At 48.7% G+C, this 19787-nt stretch overlaps 1 protein-coding gene across 9 annotated transcripts in view; it reads left to right on the top strand.

Moving 5' to 3' along the window:
* MYO9B (myosin IXB) overlaps positions 1-19787 on the top strand; it is a 443882-nt gene that overhangs the window by 322373 nt on the left and 101722 nt on the right. For all 9 annotated transcript variants that reach the window (XM_078671320.1, XM_078671318.1, XM_078671314.1 and 6 more), the window contains 2 exons: positions 18564-18662; positions 19415-19591. In XM_078671320.1, coding sequence (XP_078527446.1) covers positions 18564-18662; positions 19415-19591 — 276 coding nt within the window. The remainder of the gene's footprint in view (positions 1-18563; positions 18663-19414; positions 19592-19787) is intronic.

Genomic DNA, 19787 nt, shown 5'->3' with positions numbered 1-19787 from the left:
GGTGAGTGCAGAGTGGTGAGTGCAGAGTGGTGAGTGCAGAGTGGTGAGTGCAGAGTGGTGAGTGCAGAGTGGTGAGTGCAGAGTGGTGAGTGCGCAGAGTGGTGAGTGCGCAGAGTGGTGAGTGCGCAGAGTGGTGAGTGCGCAGAGTGGTGAGTGCGCAGAGTGGTGAGTGCGCAGAGTGGTGAGTGCGCAGAGTGGTGAGTGCGCAGAGTGGTGAGTGTGCAGAGCGGTGAGTGTGCAGAGCGGTGAGTGTGCAGAGCAGTGAGTGTGCAGAGCAGTGAGTGTGCAGAGCAGTGAGTGCAGAGCATTGTGTGCTGTTGAGTGCAGAGTGCTGTGTATTGGCAATGTTAATGACAATGCCCATTTATTTTTGATTTAAAGAAAAAAAATGTCATGAGCAATGACAATAGCTCTACCTTTAATGATGCCGAGACCATTGCATTGCAAATGCTTGTTCTATATTATTTTTGTGATCATTTTGGATTTTTACAGCTTCACTCATCGTCTTTGGCATTTATCTACATTCTGCTGTGTTTTTTTGGCAGAATTTCTGCAGTATTCTTGTCTTATACTACTTCTAGTCTGACAAGTGCTTTGTCTGCAGCTGTACTAAAGACCAAAGCTGGAGCTCACAGGTTTGTATTCTGTGTTTGCCTGTGTCTTTTGGCACCTGTCTTCTTTGTGACTTCTTTTCTGGGAAGCTTCGGCTCCCAGGTTTAGAACAGAGGAGTTTGAAGGCATCTTCAGCCTCTGGGTAAGGAGAGGGTGGGTCCGCTACCGAGTCTCATGCTGTAACCTCTGGGGTTCTCCCCGGTAAGGGCAAGTCTGAGCTATGACGCGGTTCCGGTCGGCTTCGAGGACGTGGAGTGCCTCGACGTCATGGAGATGCCTCGACGTCATGGAGATGCCTCGATGTCATGGAGATGCCTCGATGTCATGGAGATGCCTCGATGTCATGGAGATGCCTCGACGTCATGGAGATGCCTCGACGTCATGGAGATGCCTCGACGTCATGGAGATGCCTCGACGTCATGGAGATGCCTCGACGTCATGGAGATGCCTCGACGTCATGGAGATGCCTCGACGTCATGGAGATGCCTCGACGTCATGGAGATGCCTCGACGTCATGGAGATGCCTCGACGTCATGGAGATGCCTCGACGTCATGGAGATGCCTCGACGTCATGGAGATGCCTCGACGTCGATGGAGTGCCTCGACGTCGATGGAGTGCCTCGACGTCGATGGAGTGCCTCGACGTCGATGGGGTGCCTCGACGTCGATGGGGTGCCTTGACGTTGATGGAGTGCCTCGACGTTGATGGAACAGTGATGCTCGACGTCGATGGAACAGTGATGCTCGACGTCGATGGAACAGTGATGCTCGACGTCGATGGAGTGTCTCGACGTCGATGGAGCAGGGATGCTCTACGTCATGGAGCAGGGATGCTCGACGTCATGGAGCAGGGATGCTCGACGTCATGGAGCAGGGATGCTCGACGTCATGGAGCAGGGATGCTCGACGTCATGGAGCAGTGATGCTCGACGTCATGGAGCAATGATGCTCGACGTCCTGGAGCAGTGATGCTCGACGTCATGGAGCAGTGATGCTCGACGTCATGGAGCAGTGATGCTCCTTTTTGGGGCATTGGTCGCTTGGGCTCCGCTATCTGCCTTGGGGTACAGACGTCACCTTTATGGATGGCTCGGTGTCTCGGTGTTTTACACCGTAGTGACATTTTGACGTCGGAGTGTGGGCGTAGAGACGCTCACTGTCTTAGTGATGGTGACGTCGTAGTGCGGTCGAAGTCATGGGTTACAGCCGCAGTATACTTGCCGGCGCTTGCGGCCTGGGTCTTGTTCCAGGCCTCGCTCCGTGGTGAGCCCCCTCTGCTTGGGAGGGGACTTTGTGTTCCCGGCACCGTCCACCCACGACGCCGAGCAGTTGATCAGCGTCGAGGAACCCTTCTGATGGGGAGTCTGTGGCTACTCACCACGTGTAAGCGAGGGACGTTGGTCCTTTTGCTTAGTTTTGAGTTTGCGCATACCTACTCATCGGCTAGGTCGCCTCCTGCTCTGCCACCACTGGTGTGACCACCGGGGATGTTTCGGATTTTTCTCGGTTCCCTCTCCCTTCCACCACCCCAGGGGTCTTTGGCCCCTCAGTCTGCGATTCCCCGTGCCTTGTTGCCAGGGATGCGTCTTCCATGAGTACGGGGAGTCTCTCTCCGACTCTTTACGGGTTGGCGGTACTTAGCTTTGGTCCGCTACCACCTGCCAGGGGGTTCTGGCTTCGAACGTGCTCCTGACTTGGCCGCAGGGGTGGTGGCATGTAGGCGTCATGCGGTGGCCCGCTGTTGCTGGGCCGTTGTGGTAAGATCCCTGTGTGGGGGCGTTTTCTTCACAAATTAATGGTTCCCCTGCCGAGAGACAGGAGGGAAGCCTTACAAGAGATAGTCTATGAACCTGATGGTTTCAGGTCTAAGCATCGGTGTCGGAGCGGAGTTTTTTCTCTCCTGCCGACCCCCAGGTATTGTGGGTTTGTCCTACGTTGCCATACTTGTATTTGTCGGGCGTCTCTGCAGCCTACGGCTCAGCAGTGTGCATCTGCTCTCCCGTTCTTTGGGCAACCTTTGGGTTACCATGAGGGTAGTGAGTGGTCCGCATAAGTCTACCTCGGAGACTTTTGGAAGGCTGTAGGTTTGCGGCGTGGAGAACGGCTTGAGGCCTTCTTCCCTTTCTAGCGGCGTCTTTCCTCCCAGGGTTTGTCTGTGGTCCCGGGCCGCCTTTAAATACTTCACAAGTATATTGTGCGCGTACGCGGGAGAGCCTGATGCTCCTCAGCGAACAAAGGCCGGCCGGGTCTAAGTCAGTCTTCAGTTCATCAGTCCTTCTCCAGCAATTCCTCCGGACAGCGAGCGGTTTCAGCTGCTCGAGCTCCAGGCGGAGGCCGATACCCTGTTAAGGAAAAGGGTGATAGGAGACGTACCTCTGTCTCAAAGGGGAAGAGGTCTGTACTCCCGGTTCTTTCTGGTTCGCAAGAAGGACAAGAACGAGTTCAGGCCCATTCTGGATTTGCGACAAGCAAACTAGTGGATTTGCAGAGAGAGGAATTTCGCATGCTATCGTTGCATCAGGTTTTTTCCTCGGCTGCAACAGGGAGTTTGGCTCTGTGCCATAGGTCTACAGGATGAGTACTTCCATGTGCCCTTTGCACACATACACAGGAAGTTCCTGCGATTCCGAGTCGGCGCCGATCGTTATCAGTACACAGTACTGCCAGTCGGACTGACGTCTGCGCCCAGAACATTCTCAAAGTGCATGGCAGTGGTAGCTGCACGCCTGAGGATAAATGAGGTGTTTGTCTCCCGTAACTGGACGATTGGTTGATCAAGGCCTCCTCTTTCTCGGAAGCTCAAGCACACTTCCAGAAGACGTGCGTTCTTTTGAACGAGCTGGGGTTGCGCATCAGTATGTCCAAGGCTGTCCCGATTCCGATCCAGTGCATACAGTACTTGAGAAGCCTCCGTCAATACGCTGTCGGCAAGCGTGTCTCCTTCGGAGGAGAGACGATTCTCGCTCCTTCGGAAGGCTCAGGCTCTTATGATCCCTCCATCTACAACGGTGGGACGGTGTCTGCTCTATTGGGGTCGATGGCCTCTTGCATCTTCCTCACGCCACACGCACGGCTGCCCATGAGACCTTTGCAGGAGTGCGTGGAGGATCAGAGGAATGGTTCTTGGGACGACAAGATACGACTGTCTCTGCATGCTCTTCAGTCTCTGAAGTGGTGGTGTTCGGCGGGGAATCTCTTCGGAGGGGTTCCCTTTCACGAGGACATTCCCGCACGGACTATCGTGACGGATGTGTCTCTCCACGGCTGGGGGGGCGCATTCCGGAGACTGACAGATACAAGGAACGTGGTCCCCGATGGAGTCCACGTATCACTTAAATTTCCTGGAACTCAGAGCTGCTCACTTGGCACTGTAGGCGTCTGTTACGTCCTTCCAGACCAACTCTCTGCTTGTACAGACGGACAATGCGACCACGATGTCTTGCCTCAACAAGTAGGGGGATTCGAGATCGCGCACTCTGTCGCAGGAGGCGCAGGCGATCTGGCGCTGGCTTCTAGCCAGAGGACTGACGATCACGGCTATCCATCTGCTAGGTGTGCAGAATGTTCAGGCGGACGCACTGAGCAGCCTGATTCAGGAAAACCACGAATGGGTCATAAACGACGAAGTACTAGGAGAAGTCTTCGCAAGGTGGGGGACTCCAGACGTAGATCTGTTCTCCACCGCCGAAAACAGCAAATGCTGAGACTTTGCCTCCAGGTACTGCCAGCAGGGGACGCCTGGGTATGCGTTATGGATTAACTGGTCGAACAGCTTTCTGTATGCTTTTCCACCCGTTCCCCTGCTTCCGGCGGTACTCATCAAGCTGTCCCAGTGCAGGGCACGGATGATCCTGATTGCCCTGGAATGGCCCAGGCAGTGGTGGTTCACGGACCTGCTTCACCGGTCTCTCCTTCCTCACATACGGCTGCCATACAGACCGGGCCTTCTCACGAAGTTCGGGGGGGGGCAGATGTTGCACCCCAACCTCTCGTCTTTGAGTTTGGCGACATGGCTCCTGCGTTAGTGCAATTTGGCCATTTGAATGTACCAGCAGTTTGTATGGACATGCTGAAGGAGGTTAGGCGACCTTCCACTGGGACTTCTTATGCTTACAAGTGAAAGAGGTTTTGCATCTGGTGCAAGTTCAGGGACTATGACCTAACGACGTATAAGGAAGATGTCCTCCTTCCGTATCTTCTACACCTGGCGCAGTCTGGCCTTAATGTCCATTCCATTAAGGTTCCTCTTGTTGCGCTGACTGCCTACAGGAAATGGCCTTCACAGACTTCCTTCTTTCGGATCCCTGTGATCTAAGGGTTTTTGGAAGGCTCGAAGAAAGTGTTCCCTCCTGTCCGGTTTCCTTCGCCTTCATGGGAATCGAACGTGGTGCTGTCCAGTTTGATGAAGGAGCTTTTTGAACCTATTCATAAAGCTTCATTGCAGCACCTGTCCTGGAAGGCGGCGTTCCTCGTGGCCATTACATCGGCCTGCAGGGTGAGGGAAGTTCAGGCGTTGTGTTGCCACGAACCTTATACAGTATTTCATGCTGCTAAGGTTGTTATGCGTACTCGCCCTAAAGTTCTTCCAAAGGTTATATCTGACTTCCATGTTAACCAGACTATAACTTTGCCTACGATTTTTCAGTATCCTTTATCTCCAGCGGAAAGGTCTTTGCATTCCCTGGATGTTGGGAGGGTGTTGACATTTTTATCTGGATAAAACCGAAGATGTTAGTAGGTCAGACCAATTGTTTATCAATTATGGATCAGTCAGGACCGGTCTTGCTACCTCTAAACAGTCCATCTCGAGGTGGATTGTGTCCTGTATACAATTGTGTTACCAAAAAGCTAATAAGACCTTAGGGGGTAAACCTAAGGCTCATTCGACCAGGGGCAAAGCTGCCACGACTGCTTTGCTACGTAATGTTCCAATTGCAGAAATCTGCAAGGCGGCCACTTGGAAGTCGGTCCATACCTTTGCTAAGCATTACTGTCTGGACACTGATGCCAGGGCAGACGCTCAGGTTGGGCAGGCTTCGCTGCGAAATCTGTTCGCACAGTAGTGGTGTTATTTCTTTTTCTCCACCGCCGCATTGGTGTGGGGATGGGCTTGCCATTCTATTCACTAGATTATGACTATACACAGAGATCCCCTACTACAGAAGGAGTAGTTTCTGTCCTGTAACTCCAGTTCTGTAATAGGGGTATCTCTGTTATAGTCATAAGCGCCCGCCCTCCTCCCCGGTGGAGAGATATATTCATGTAAGGAATGCTGCAGGTCTGGCGTGTTACGCCTTCAAAAAGAACTGAAAGTAAAAGGGACCTGCAGTGCATTCTGGGATACTGTGAGACTTCTGGAAAGTTCTCTTAAAGGCACAGTATCCTGTTCTGAGCCACATAATGGCAGCCTATGGGGCTTGTCTGTCCACTTCTTCCTCTCTATCATTCCAGAGGGTTTTGCTGTTAAAGGCAAGGTTTTTCTCTGTGGAGAAACCTGGACAGGCTGTGCTGTTTGTGGATTTTGGTGGAATTTCTAGTTGAAGTACTGGACAGTGTAGCCTGTGGATATAGGCTGCATTATCTGTCTTTAAATTCTCTCTTAAGTGTCTGTGCAGTTCTGCATGTTTTGACAACTTAAGAGATTATTTTTGATTGCTCCGGGGTCCACGCACATGGGCGGGACTATTCACTAGATTATGACTATAACAGAGATACCCCTACTACAGAGCTGAAGTTACAGGACAGAAACTACTCCTTATAGATGTTTAGGCATCAGAGAAAAATTGTTGAAGTAAATACGTTTTAAATATAAACTCTTTTCACATTAAAAAGTGGACACAGTGCAATTTCTAAGTTCAGCAGTGTTATCCCATCGAAGGAAGAACAAGTTCTTCCAACAGTTACAGTCCTTAGACTTACAAGACCAATCTCGGGGAGTTAAGGATGGAGGTCCATTGCAGCACCAGCAGTACACAACCAGGTGTGTACACAACCAGGGTAGCCAGGTGCAGGGTGCAAAACTGTTTTGAGTGCCCAATAGGTTTCAATGAAAATTGGTCACTGCGAAAAGTGTCTGCAGGCTCTGGCAAGTAAGCCAGTTGGCCTGAACCAGCAAGTGGGCTCAGACCTTGCAACGCTCGGTGATGGAGGGACACCAAGCCCAGGGGCGCCGGGACCAGAGATGTCTTTAGGCATTGAGTTTCCTTTACCGGGGCAGTCGTGGCAGAGGAGGCCTGCATGCAGAGGCTGCAGGCGATGTCAGGGAGTCTAGATGGCATGGTCCACGATTGACTCGGGCTCTAGAGGGCTGGGGAATCTCGTTTGAACCATTGTCCACCTTCACCTCGGATACGACGGGTGCAGTGGTTGCTTCTGTTGTTGGAATTTTGTGGTTCCGCACATCTCGGAGTAGTCATCTGATTTCTTGAGAACCGGTCTGCTGTTCACTGGAGGTCTTGAGTCTTTCTTGAAGCCAGGCAGTCCTCCCGGGGATTTGGAGGCACACAGCTGCAGGACGAGACGTCTTTGGCACAGAGTAGACGGAGACGGCAGACAGGTCCGCTGAGAGTCTTCTGCTTTTGCAGCTTTTCATGTGCTTCTTGCCTTTACCAATGATTGTGTGTAAATCATTGTTAGATAAAGTAAATTAAAATAATCAAAATATCGGAGCAACAGCAGACCCATATTTTTAGGAGTCTCGAAACTGATAATTGAATTCGATATTTTCAGACTTTAAAATGGCTTAGTTTATATTTCAATTACTTTTCACATACAAAACTACAGAATTCGAAAAGCCTGTTGCATGTGATAAAGCATAAAAATGCCAAACAGGATAAGCTGGAGGTACTTAAAAATTTAGACATATGTTTAAGGCTGTGCGTAAGGAAGTTTCTGAATTTAAAGGAAAACTCATACAGAGGTCCAATTTACTTTTGATGCAACTTGATAAAATGCTCCAGCCTATTGGTGTTCTGCAGCAGCTGGGGCATGCCCCCCCCCCTCCCCCAACATCATAACAGCTGCCTCAGTGTTCCACGGCCTGGCATTTCGTGCACCACACAGAACACGGGAAATGAAATAAAACCAACCAAGTAATCTTCTCTTTAATCGGCCCAGCAAAATTATACCTGTTGCTGTGCTTCTATGGACAAGTTTGGGGTGTGAATGGCACAGGACGAGCTTGGGGCATGGATGAACAGGAGGAAACACCACACAGGTGGCAGAACAAGAAAACACATGCACTCCCATGGTGTGTTCTACGAGAAAGAAAACAGAAACTCTGTGATGTAAGCCATGGCATACCTCACGGCATCCAGTCAAAAGCATAGTAAAGATGCTGTCTAGTAGAAGAAGAAACACAAAAACAGTGAGGGAAACCACCAAATAAGCAAGTAAGCGAGTAAAGGAGATTGACATGAAAGCGAGCCAATTATAAAGAATGGGCTGACCCAGCAGTTACTGTTAGGTATTGGTATTTTCCAGTAGATCTTAGACAACACACCAACTAAAACTGTAGGCAAGCCAACAATTGGATTTTCCCTTTGTATGAGCTCATCTTCCTTGCTGTTATAATGCTGATGGGAATGCAGAAGTTGAGCTCTGTACATTGTTTTTTTTTAATATGTTCAGTCGTTTGTTTGGAATAGCTCTGATTGCCCCAGTATTGGAACTTTCATAGATTCCCATGCATTGTATCATTCCCCGTTGTCGGAATGGGAGTCTCGGTAACCAAAAATAACATAGCAGTAGGTACATAAGAGAAAGGAAAGGCCTAGGCCTCATTACCTTTTGTAGCATATCCGCCTATTTTTTTAAAAGAGACAAAACCAATCATCAGCCAATCAGAAGAGCCTGACCCCTTAGAACCCTCCTGAAGGAGCCTCAGATGTTCTACCGCACGTTGTGCTTAGGGAGTCTCCTTTGAGCTCTGTTCAATCTCAACTCTTTTTCAGTTTTTCTTCAGTATTTTTTCTTCAAAATTGTTGGCTGTCTCTTCCAGAATGTGTGATAAAGAGAAGAAGAAGGCCCTTTTCAAGCCAAGCTCCACCTGTGGCAAGAAAAGATTGTTTGTGGAGGATAGGCATAAAGATTGTATCTATTGCCTCTATCCTGAGCATAAGGCTGCGGACTGCAAGATCTGCCGCACCTTTTCCACCAAAACCCTCCGGGACCGTGAGGGCAGACTTCTTACCTGGCTCCAGAAGTTGAAGTCTGGAAAGGACACAGTTTCCAGTGAAAGTGAGGACTCTTCTTCAGCTACATCTTCAAGAAGGCTGTGAGAAGTTGGCCTTGTATATGATGTTCACTATTCTAGTGAGCACCTTGCACCAGTCCAAACAACCCTTATGGTGATGGTTGTAAAGTCAACCTTATAGACCAGCTATCCTAGTGGTAGCATGGACAAAAGCAGTCGTAGGCTAAACTCAAGAGGGCATGTGTAGCCAGCTGTTTTCCATATGTAAACCTTTTAATACCAAATGAAAGGACACCACACAGGTTATATATTCAAAATATAAATGTATTTATTTCTAAATAAATTACCTTAACTCTTTATGAGCACAGGAGCACAAGCATATAACAAATAACTTAATATAAAATACAAAAGTTGCACAAATATGGATACGCCCTGGTGGCCCTTAAAACCATATACTAAAATAGTGGTATAAGAACCACGTCACGAACAATGGTAAGGCCTAGGGCTTTGGGAATCGCTGGGGCTACACTGGACTAACAGCAGTTAGGGAGTAGGAGGCCCACAGGATGCGGGTGCAGTGCACCAATAGAAGTCAATGGGTGTGAGTCTGGGTCACTAGCCAGTGACCAGGAAGGAACCAGGCGATGTCGGGTTGCGATCAGGTGATGTCGAGAAGGTTGTCTCTGCTGCCACGTGGACCAGGAGGTGTCGACGGCGACCAGGTGCTGGACATGGACTGTCCCACGAAGGCTCACGCTGTCGGCGGTGTCGGATCTCGATTCGGAGTCAACAGGCCTTGGCAAATGCAACCCACGCAGGAATCGAAGATGGCTTCTGGATCAGACCGGCAAGGTCTGATGGGCTGCTCCTTTTCAGGGGAGGAAGGGCCAGTCTGGAGCAACCAGACCAGCGTTGAAAATTCGAAGGTTCGTCGTCACAGAGGCCACTAGCCAACGGGCAAGTGACCGGACAGATGCGTCGAGCAGGAAAATGCAAAAGGGCCCCACGCCGCACTCGATGAGTGTGGAGAGGTGATCTTTGGTGCAAAGGATGCTCGGGCTGGGGCTTCTCAATCCCCAATGCACAGCTTCAAGTGTGCCTCAAGTGCTGCACAGAAAGCACTTCGCTGGCTTTCCAATATGGCCGGTCCCACGTCTCTCGTCGCCTCCACGGGTCTCAGCTTTGCTGTGGCTGTGGATCGGGCTGTTGGATGTCTGGAAGTCCGGTTCTTGTCAGGCTCTGTCGTTCGAGCTCCGGCGGGAGCAACGATAAAGCAAACCGTTGAGCGCTTGATGGTGCCTGTGAGAAGTTGGCCTGATATATGATGCTCACTAGTTCTAGGGATCACCTTGTATCAGTCCAAACAACCCTTATGGTGATTGGTTGTAAGTCAACCTTATAGACCAGCTATCCTAATGGTAGCATGGACAAAGCAGTCTTAGGCTAAACTCTTTTGGTATGTGAAGCCAGCTGTTTTACCACAATATAACCCCTTGAATACCAAGTGAAAGGACACCACACAGGTTGTTTTGAAAATAAACAGTATATTTATCAATAACAACACCTCTGAACTCTATGAGGTCAGAAGGCTAAGCACATGACACTCTCTTACGAAAAATACTACAAGTTGCACAAAATTACAATGGTGCCCTAGGGGCATGACAAACCATATACTAAGTAAGTGGAATGTGAGAGTCGATAAAAGGAATGGAGCTGTCCAGAGGCTGTAGGATCGATGGGACCACGCTATACTAACTTCAGGTAAGTATTAGGAGGCCCACGGGACGCGTGTGCAGAGTGTGAACTCACACGCGAGATGCGTAACAACGTCTATGGACAGTACAGTTCAAGTTAAAGGTGAGTACGGACAATACTGACTAGGTAGGACTAAAACGACTGTGGAACTGGACACTAGGACAGTTAAACTACTCTTGAGCACCGAAATGCTCTCGTTACCTCACCCACGGGCTGCGGGTGCATAGGTGTCAAAGTGCGTCGGGTACTCGCGTTGAAGTCAATGGAGCCTGAAAGAAAAGATGCTGCAGGCGACCAGGAGGAAGATGTCCGGTGCAATCCAAGGGTGGATTGTTGAAGAAGAAGACCTGAAAGCAGAGGGGACAATGTTCACAGTCACTAGCCAGTGAATGGAGTGGAACCAGGAAGGAACCAGATGTCGTTGTCGCGATCAGGTGAAGAGTGGACGCTTGACTCTGCAGCCACGTGGACCACGAGGTGTCTTCGACGACCAGGATGGAGGCACGAGCTGTCCCACGCAGGCTCTCGCTGTCGGCCACTTTTCAAAGGTTGGTGAACCAAGTTCTCACTGGGTTGGATGACTTCTGTGCAGCATATCTAGATGATATTGCTGTCTTTAGCTCCACCTGGGAGGATCACCTGATCCACCGGAGGAAAGTTTTGGAGGCCCTGCAAAAGGCAGGCCTCACTATCAAGGCTACTAAGTGCCAGATGGGGCAGAGTCAGGTTGTGTACCTGGGCCACCTTGTGGGTGGAGGCCAGGTTCAACCATTGGAGAGCAAGATACAGGCCATAAAGGACTGGGCTCCTCCAACCACCCAGACACAGGTCAGAGCTTTCTTGGGCCTGTCTGGTTACTATAGGAAGTTTGTCAAAAATTATGGGTCCATTGTGACACCACTTAATAACTTGACAAGCAAGAAAATGCCAAAGAAAGTTCAGTGGACAGTTAGCTGTCAGAAGGCATAGGGAAGAGGCCAGGAGAGTCCTGATGGAGGGAGAAAAATCATCCTCCGAAGTAATCGATTGTGCTATGGATATAGCTTCAACGCCTTTTCGTGCCTTAGCAGGGTCAGCAGTGATACGCCGTCAGGGCTGGTTGAGAGCCACCTGGTGTCGTCAGGAGGTCCAAAATAAGATCCTGGACCTCCCATTTGATGGGGAGATACTTTTTGGTAAGCATGTTGATGATGCCCTGCAAAGTATAAAAAAGGATACGGACACCGCGAAGTCCTTGGGATCACTGAACTATGGAAAGGTTCCATTCAGAGATGCACAAGTCAGAGGTTTCTCTTCTTATAGAGGCAACACCCAGCAGAGATATTCCTCGCAGTCTTCGCAGTCTTATAAGACTCAATATTCGAATCAACCCCAGGGACAATCGGCGTCTTTTTCTCGCCAACCTCAGCGAGGGCGTCAGAACCGCCAGGGACGCGACAATACAAGAGGCAATAGCGGCCTCCTGGCTCTGACTACTGTTCCTCCCCTCCCAGTCACATCAGTGGGGGGCAGGATATCCTTTTGTCTGAACAGCTGGAAGAGTATAACATCGGACCAGTGGGTCCTGAATATTGTTCAGAGTGGCCATACGTTGGAATTCCAAGATCTTCCTCCAACAAGAGCTCCTGGCGCCAACCGCACAAAACATCTGGGACTGCTCCATCTCGAAGCCCACCAATTGTTCATCAAGGGGGCAATAGAACCGGTACCTCTCTCTCAGAGGGGCAGAGGTTTTTATTCCAGGTTCTTCCTGGTTCGGAAGACGGCAGAGACTTGGCGCCCCATACTAGACCTACGAGAGCTCAACACTTATCTCATCAAACTATCTTTCAGGATGGTCACTCTCCAAGATATTCTTCCTCTTTTGAACCCAGGCGACTATTTGGCGTCTCTGGATTTAGAAGATGCGTACTTCCACATACCGATACTCCCAGCTCACAGCTGCGCTTCACAGTAGGCAAGAGCCATTTCCAATTCAAGGTGCTTCCGTTTGGCCTTCGGTCTGCACCACGGGTATTCACCAAATTGTTAGCACCAGTAGCGGCTTTTCTACGAAAACAATCCCTGGAAGTTTTCCCTTACTTGGACGACTGGCTCGTCAAGGCTCCATCTTTAAAGGAAACTTCTCAAGCCGTTTCAACTTGCATCCAGTTGTTCAGTCACCTGGGCCTTCAGCTAAACAAACACAAGTCAGTTCTGCAACCCTCCAGGTCCACAAGATTCCTAGGGGCCATTTTAGACACAAAGCGATGCACAGCTCGTCCTTCGGAAGAACGTCAACAAAAGTTGATCGTCTCGGCTCGCCAGGTGCTGAAAAAGAAATGCCTTTCAGTCCGACAATACAAGTCCTTGCTCGGGTCGATGTCACCCTGCATACCATTAATACCGCATTGCAGGCTGCGAATGCGTCCTCTGCAGAAAGAGCTAGACAAACAATGGTGCCAAGCAGAGGGATCATTCAACGACAAGGTGTTGGTGACGCCAGAAATGAGAAAGGCATGCGAGTGGTGGCTAGTAAAAGACAATATCGCAGAAGGTCTGACATTCAGGATTTCACCATCCCCCTTGATCATGACTACAGATGCCTCTTTAGAAGGCTGGGGAGCAGTGGTCCGACAGCTTCAAGTCAGCGGGCACTGGAGTCCAGAGCAGCGCCAGTGCCATATCAAGTATTTTGGAGCTGACGGCCATTCGGTTGGATTTGCAGGCTTTCCTTCACAGAGTGCAGAATCAAACAGTGCTGGTCCGGACGGACAATACGACGGCCATGCACTACATCATCAAGCAAGGAGGAACGAAATCGCAAACCCTGTCCAAAGAAGCTCAGAGAATCTGGGATTATGCGATTCTTCACAGGATCAATTTGCAGGCCGAACACCTGCCAGGTTCTCTCAATGTCACGGCGGATGCCCTGAGTCGCCAGTCAGAGGTGAATCTCGAATGGGAATTGAATCAGTCCATTCTGGAGAGTGTGTTCTCGGTCTGGGGGACACCGACCATCGACCTCTTTGCATCTCCGGTGAACGCCAAATGCCGGTTTTACGCAAGCAAAGTTCACCATCAGGGATCTCTGGGGAACGCCCTTTCGATTGCCTGGTAAGGCGCATTCTTTTACGCTTTTCCGCCAATTCCCCTCATTCCACGAGTACTCAGGAAGATGAAGGTGGAGCCATGCAAGATTATTCTCATTGCACCGGCGTGGCCCCGGCAATTCTGGTACACAGAACTCCTTCTACTCTCCCAGGATCATCCAATTCGCTTGCGACAGATTCTGTCCCTATTATCGAGGAATCAGGGGCAGGTGTTCAATCTGGATCCGAAATCGCTGCACTTGACAGCGTGGCTCCTGAACACAGTGAGTTCCGTCATTTGAATCTCTCCAATTGAATTGAATTGAATTGAAATAAAATTTATATTGCGCAAAACAATAACCCGAAGGCATCAAGGCGCCTAACAACATATATCACAAATCAGATCATATCATCCATTACACATAGGCCTGTACGAAGAGATGAGTCTTAAGGGCCTTTCTAAAGGCCTGGATAGTGGGTAGGGATCTTAGTTCGACAGGGAGGGAGTTCCACCACTTGGGCCCTAAGGTAGAGAAAGCTCTACCCCCCCATCTAGTTCTCCTAATACGGGGGACTGACAGAAGAAGCCCACTCAAGGAGCGTAGGTTCCTGACGGGGGTGTAGCGAGACAAAATGGATCGTATGCCGGTGGGACTGTTCTTGGCTAGTGCCCTATAGATCATACACAGGGTCTTGAAGCGGATGCGGTCCTCCACAGGAAGCCAGTGTAGCAGCTTTCTGGCCGCTGTGGCTGAGGCCCGTTTGGGGAGGTCTAGGACAAACCTAGCAGTGGCATTCTGGACTACCTGCAAGCGCTGCAGTAGACTCTTATTCAGTCCCACATACAGCGCATTGCAGTAGTCCAGCCGGGAGCCAATCAGGGCAACAGCAATCTGTTTCCTTGCCTGCAAGGATAGATAGTGTCTGATCCTCCTGAGAATATAAATGATGCCCCAACACGTAGAGATGGTTCGGTTGACCTGTTTGTCCAGATTGAGAGCCGGGTCAATCATGACCCCTAGGTTTTTAGCCGAAGAAGTGGGGGTGGGGCAACCTCCTAAAGAATCTGGCCACCAGCTAGATGACCAGACGTCCTCTTTCCCTCCAAATACCATCACCTCCGTCTTCTCTCCATTCAGTTTTAATGAATTATAAATCATCCATTGCCCGACTGCCTCCATACAAGATCTAAAATTGGCGGCAATCGGGACACCTGATTGGGAGAGAGAGACGAGGATCTGGGTGTCATCGGCATAAGACACTATCTCCATCCCAAATGATTTAATTAGCCTGGCAAGTGGGGTCACGTAGATGTTGAATAGGGTCGGACTCAAAGCCGTGTAGATAAGTTTTGTCCCAGGCTCGAGCACCAAGCACTAATAAAACTTACAAGGCGAAATGGAAGAGGTTCTGCCTGTGGTGTCAGCATCCTTACAAATATCTGCCTCATCAACTTTTGCCACATATACTATCATTGGCTAAATCTGGGTTGGCGCATTCGTCTGTGAAGGTACATCTTGCAGCCATATCGAGGTTTCGGCGCAGTTCTTCAGGCCCATCCTAATGGTCCTCTAGGATTGTTAAACAATTCTTGAAAGGCTTCTTTCGAATATATCCTCCAGTTCGCCCTCCTCCGCCAGTTTGGCAGCTCAACCTTGTCCTGGCTCAACTCATGAAAGCTCCGTTTGAGCCTGTTCACAAGGCGGATTTGAAATTCCTGTCTTGGAAACTTGCCCTCCTCTTGGCGCTAACATCAGCTAGAAGAGTTAGTGAGCTTCAAGCCCTCTCCATAGTAGATCCATTCCTTCAATTCAAGAAAGATGTGCTTATCCTTCGCACCAATCCAAAATTTATTCCGAAGGTGCCGTCTGAGTTCCACTTGAATGAACCCTTGATTTTAAAGTTTTTCTTTCCGCGCCCTTCTAGGCCTGCGGAACGCACATTACATTCTTTGGACATTCAAAGATGCTTAAAATTCTACTTGGAACGCACTCGACCCTTTCGAAAATCATCCCAATTGTTTGTGTCCTACAGCGCTCCACGGAAGGGGTTTCCTTTGGCAAAGAGTGGCATTTCCCGCTGGATCTCCAGTGCAATTCAATTCTGTCATCAGGAGGCGGGCAGGCCCCTGCTCAGGAATGTCCGTGCACATTCCACAAGGTCTGTGGCTCTTTTCTCTGGAGTCGCCATCAAGGACATATGCAGGGCAGCAACGTGGAGCAGTACTCATACCTTCACGAAACACTACTGCCTGGAGTCTGCAGGACGTGACAAGGCGGCTGTTGGTCAAGCAGTCCTTCGGAATCTTTTTCATTGAGAGGTGAGCTTTCCCTACAATCCCTCCTTCCTAGTGAGCACATTTTGTTTCTGGTTTTGCTATGCTATAAGTATTGCTATATGGTTAAGTATGCCATGTGTCTACAAAATGTGTCTTGGTGATTTACTGCTAGCTACTCTGATACAAAGCATGGGAATCTATGAAAGTTCCAATACTGGGGCAAGAAAACAAGTTACTTACCTGTAACTTTGGTTCCCCAGTATTGGTAACTTTCATAGATTCCCATGCGCCCACCCTCCTCCCCTGGGAAAGCTCAGTCTTTTTACAGAGATAGTGGTGGTTTGCACAACGGCTACGAAAATCTGAGGCTCTGAGCTCTCTCAGGAAGGTTCTATGGGGTGAGGCTGCTCTGATTAGTCCTGACAAAAGTTTGGTCTCTTTTACACAAAGAGGATTATAGGATACAAAATGAGATGAGGCCTAGGCCTATTTTTCTCTTTTGTTTCTATGGTTGTGATACTACCGAGGCTCCCATTCCGACGACGGGGAATGATACAAAGCATGGGAATCTATGAAAGTTACCAATACCGGGGAACCAAAGTTACAGGTAAGTAACTTGTTTTCTTTCGATCCCTCCTTCCTTGTTTGCACATTTTGTATCTTTGGAATACTGATGGCTTTTGCAATGTATGTTTATGCCACAAAATGTGCTGTATTGCTTACTGCTTGCTACTCTGATACAAAGCACGGGAATCTATGAAAGTTCCAATACTGGGGCAAGAAAACAAGTTACTTACCTGTAACTTTGGTTCCCCAGTTTTGGTAACTTTCATAGATTCCTATGCGCCCGCCCGCCTCCCCAAGGAAATGCTACAAAAGGGAATGAGGCCCAGGCCTTTCCTTTCTCTTTTGTACCCACTGCTGTAGGAGAGTGGGGTCTGCAATCCTATGGTCACCCCAGATTTTTGCTTTTTGCTTGACTGGTTTACGACTTTCCCTGGCTGTGGGCCTGCTAATCAGACCCACAGCCTAGCTGTTCTCTCTCTAAATTGACATCCATGTACTTTAGGTGCATGTACCAATTGGTACTGGGCCACCTTATCAGTCCCTGTACAGTGTACCTTAGGTACCCAGGGCATAGGTGTGCCCAGGGCCTACCAGGGGCTGAAGCATGTATTATGCCACCCCTGGCTGGCCATCTAAACAGACACAACTGGCTGCACGACAGCTGGGGCAAGGCGGTGTAATCACCCTTTGCTGAAGATATAGTATACCTATATCTAACCCTAAAATGGACACATATATTCCTATCAGTCACTCCTATGGCAGGCCTTATCAATCCTGAAGGCAGAGTGCTTGGAATTATGTGAGATGGTGCACTGGCATGAGCTGAGCCAGTCTGCAGCTTGCGGAACCAAGTCCTAATAGCTGTTCCATGATAACGCTATACCATATACTCTTAAGTGCATTATAATCCTCGCGGTTAAATGCTAACTTTGGTATAGCATTATCAAAACTTGTCGAGTAAGGTGTCATACGAATTGGAATACCATCCCCTCGCCAATTCTGGCGACGGGGGTAGCATTCCACCCTTCTAGAGGGACACGACATGTATGTAACTGTGAACCCCGGTTAAAGTTAACTCGAGCCTTGGCATCACAAAATGGATGCTGCCACCACAGACACAAGTCTGACCTCCTGCTGCAGGGAGTCCTTCCAGCGAGGGAGGCTTGGACAAAGGGTTTCCTGCCTTGGGAGGTGCTAGCACCACCCAAGACAGGATTTTGTGTATTGGGTAGGATAGGCCTGAAAGGAATGAGACATGCCTGGGGCACACAAGGTGCCCTGTGCATACACCGGTTCAAACCAGTTGCTGGGGCATCCCTGCCCCAGCTCTGGCGCGAAACCGTTCAAAGGATAGGGGGTATAACCACCCCCTTCCTGGTCCCACCCAGGGGTGGGACCTAGTCACCAGTACAGCCCCCTTTAGCAGGATAGTTAGGGTAGTGTAGTCCCAGCGATCCTACAGCCTCTGGACAGCTCCATTCCTTCTATCGATTTCCTTATACCTTTTACTTAGTATATGGTTTGCCGTGCCCCTAGGGCACCATTGTAATTTTGTGCAACTTATCATATTTTTCCTAAGAGATTGTCATGTGCTTAGCCCTCTGATCTCATAAAGAGTTCAGAGGTGTTTGTTATTAATAAATATATTGTTTATTTTCATAACAACCTGTGTGGTGTCCTTTCATCTGGTATTCAAGGGGTTATATTGTGGTAAAACAGCTGGCTTCACATGCCATAAAGAGTTTAGCCTAAGACTGCTTTGTCCATGCTACCATTAGGATAGCTGGTCTATAAGGTTGACTTACAATCAATCACCATAAGGGTTGTTTGGACTGATACAAGGTGATTACTAGAACTAGTGAGCATCATATATCAGGCCAACTTCTCACAACTGCTATGTTATTTTTAGTTACCGAGACTCCCATTCCGACGACTGGGAATGATACAAAGCATGGGAATCTATGAAAGTTACCAGTACTGGGGAACCAAAGTTACAGGTAAGTAACTTGTTTTCTTTCAGGTATATGTGACTGTCCATACTGGTACCTGGCGTGGTGTGGTTATCTATTTCCTTTTGTCTTTACAGATCAATGATTTGAGTTCTCAAAAGTCTGGGATAGAATGTTTGTTTTTTGAGGCAACCGAAATGTTTAGAAGAAACATCAAGACAATGTATTCTACTCCGGTAAGTAGTTGCCTTCCTTTCAGAGGAGAACTTACAAATTCTGTGATTCATAACCTATTAAGCATAGCTATATCAAGTCTAATGTTTGTAAACTGATACAGTGGTGATAGTCGTGCTCACTACTTGTCTGCAAATTTGATATGCCGATTTAGTGCTCATTGCCTAAAAATAAATAGTGTTATTATTTATCATTTGCGTTGTTGGGAAACCTGACCCTATGCTTGAACTTGCATTGTAAATAGTTGTGTGAAGGTGATCCCTGTTCTAGTGGATAGGTTTAGTAACTTGCATCAATGATAGCTGGGTTCTCATTCCAGCTCCCTGTCTTCTGTAATATCATACACATTATTTCTTGTCCTTGTGTCTAAGTTCACTTACCGAAAATTGGGAGCTCTTACAAGGAGGTTAAATATTTAGAAATCATAAAGCTTCACCATTTCAATAAATATTGCTAACGTTAATAATTCTGGTTGAAACCTACAAACATAAGTTGGCAGCTGTGTGAAATAAGCTCTTGTCCTCCACCATGTGTGAATGTCTTCTGATTGTTCATGCTTCTCTTGTATTTTTGAAAAGTATGTTGCAAATATAGAAATGAATCTGCTCATGAGTTCTTTGACTTTCCTACACAGTAGAACAAGATTGTCCTCTTAGCTGCAAGTCACCCTGCTGCCGTTGCTCAAGTTCATTGCGGAATTGCTTATGATTGTTGCTGAAGCGATACTTCTCTTTAAATTACCGTGTTTTCCCAGAATGGGCACATTCAAGCTGGTTATGGTGATCTGATGGAGCAGTACCAGTACCTGGTGGCCAGTCTGGCAAAAAAGCAGGAAGAAAAGGATGTGAAGCTTGTTCTGAATCTCTTCCAGTCATTTCTCGATGAGTTCACCAAAGGCTATTCCCGGAAAGATGACTCCGAGGTCCAAAAGGTAAACAATTTCAAGTTGTCTGTGGAGTGAAGCTTGACTGGGTAGACACATAGCATGATTAAGGTCTGTTAATTTTTAAGAAAGCTGTTTGTAGAGCAGAACTCTAATACCTTTGATGCCTGCATGCAACGGAAGTGAAGTGGGACCAGTGTTGAGACAACCATCCTCCTTCAAATGAACTGCTCAGTGGCTGTCC

Source organism: Lissotriton helveticus, chromosome 12, assembly GCF_964261635.1.
Source record: "Lissotriton helveticus chromosome 12, aLisHel1.1, whole genome shotgun sequence".
Classification (NCBI taxonomy): Eukaryota; Metazoa; Chordata; class Amphibia; order Caudata; family Salamandridae; genus Lissotriton; species Lissotriton helveticus.
Note: the sequence above shows the minus strand (reverse complement) of the source record. Positions and strands in the feature narration are given on the sequence as shown.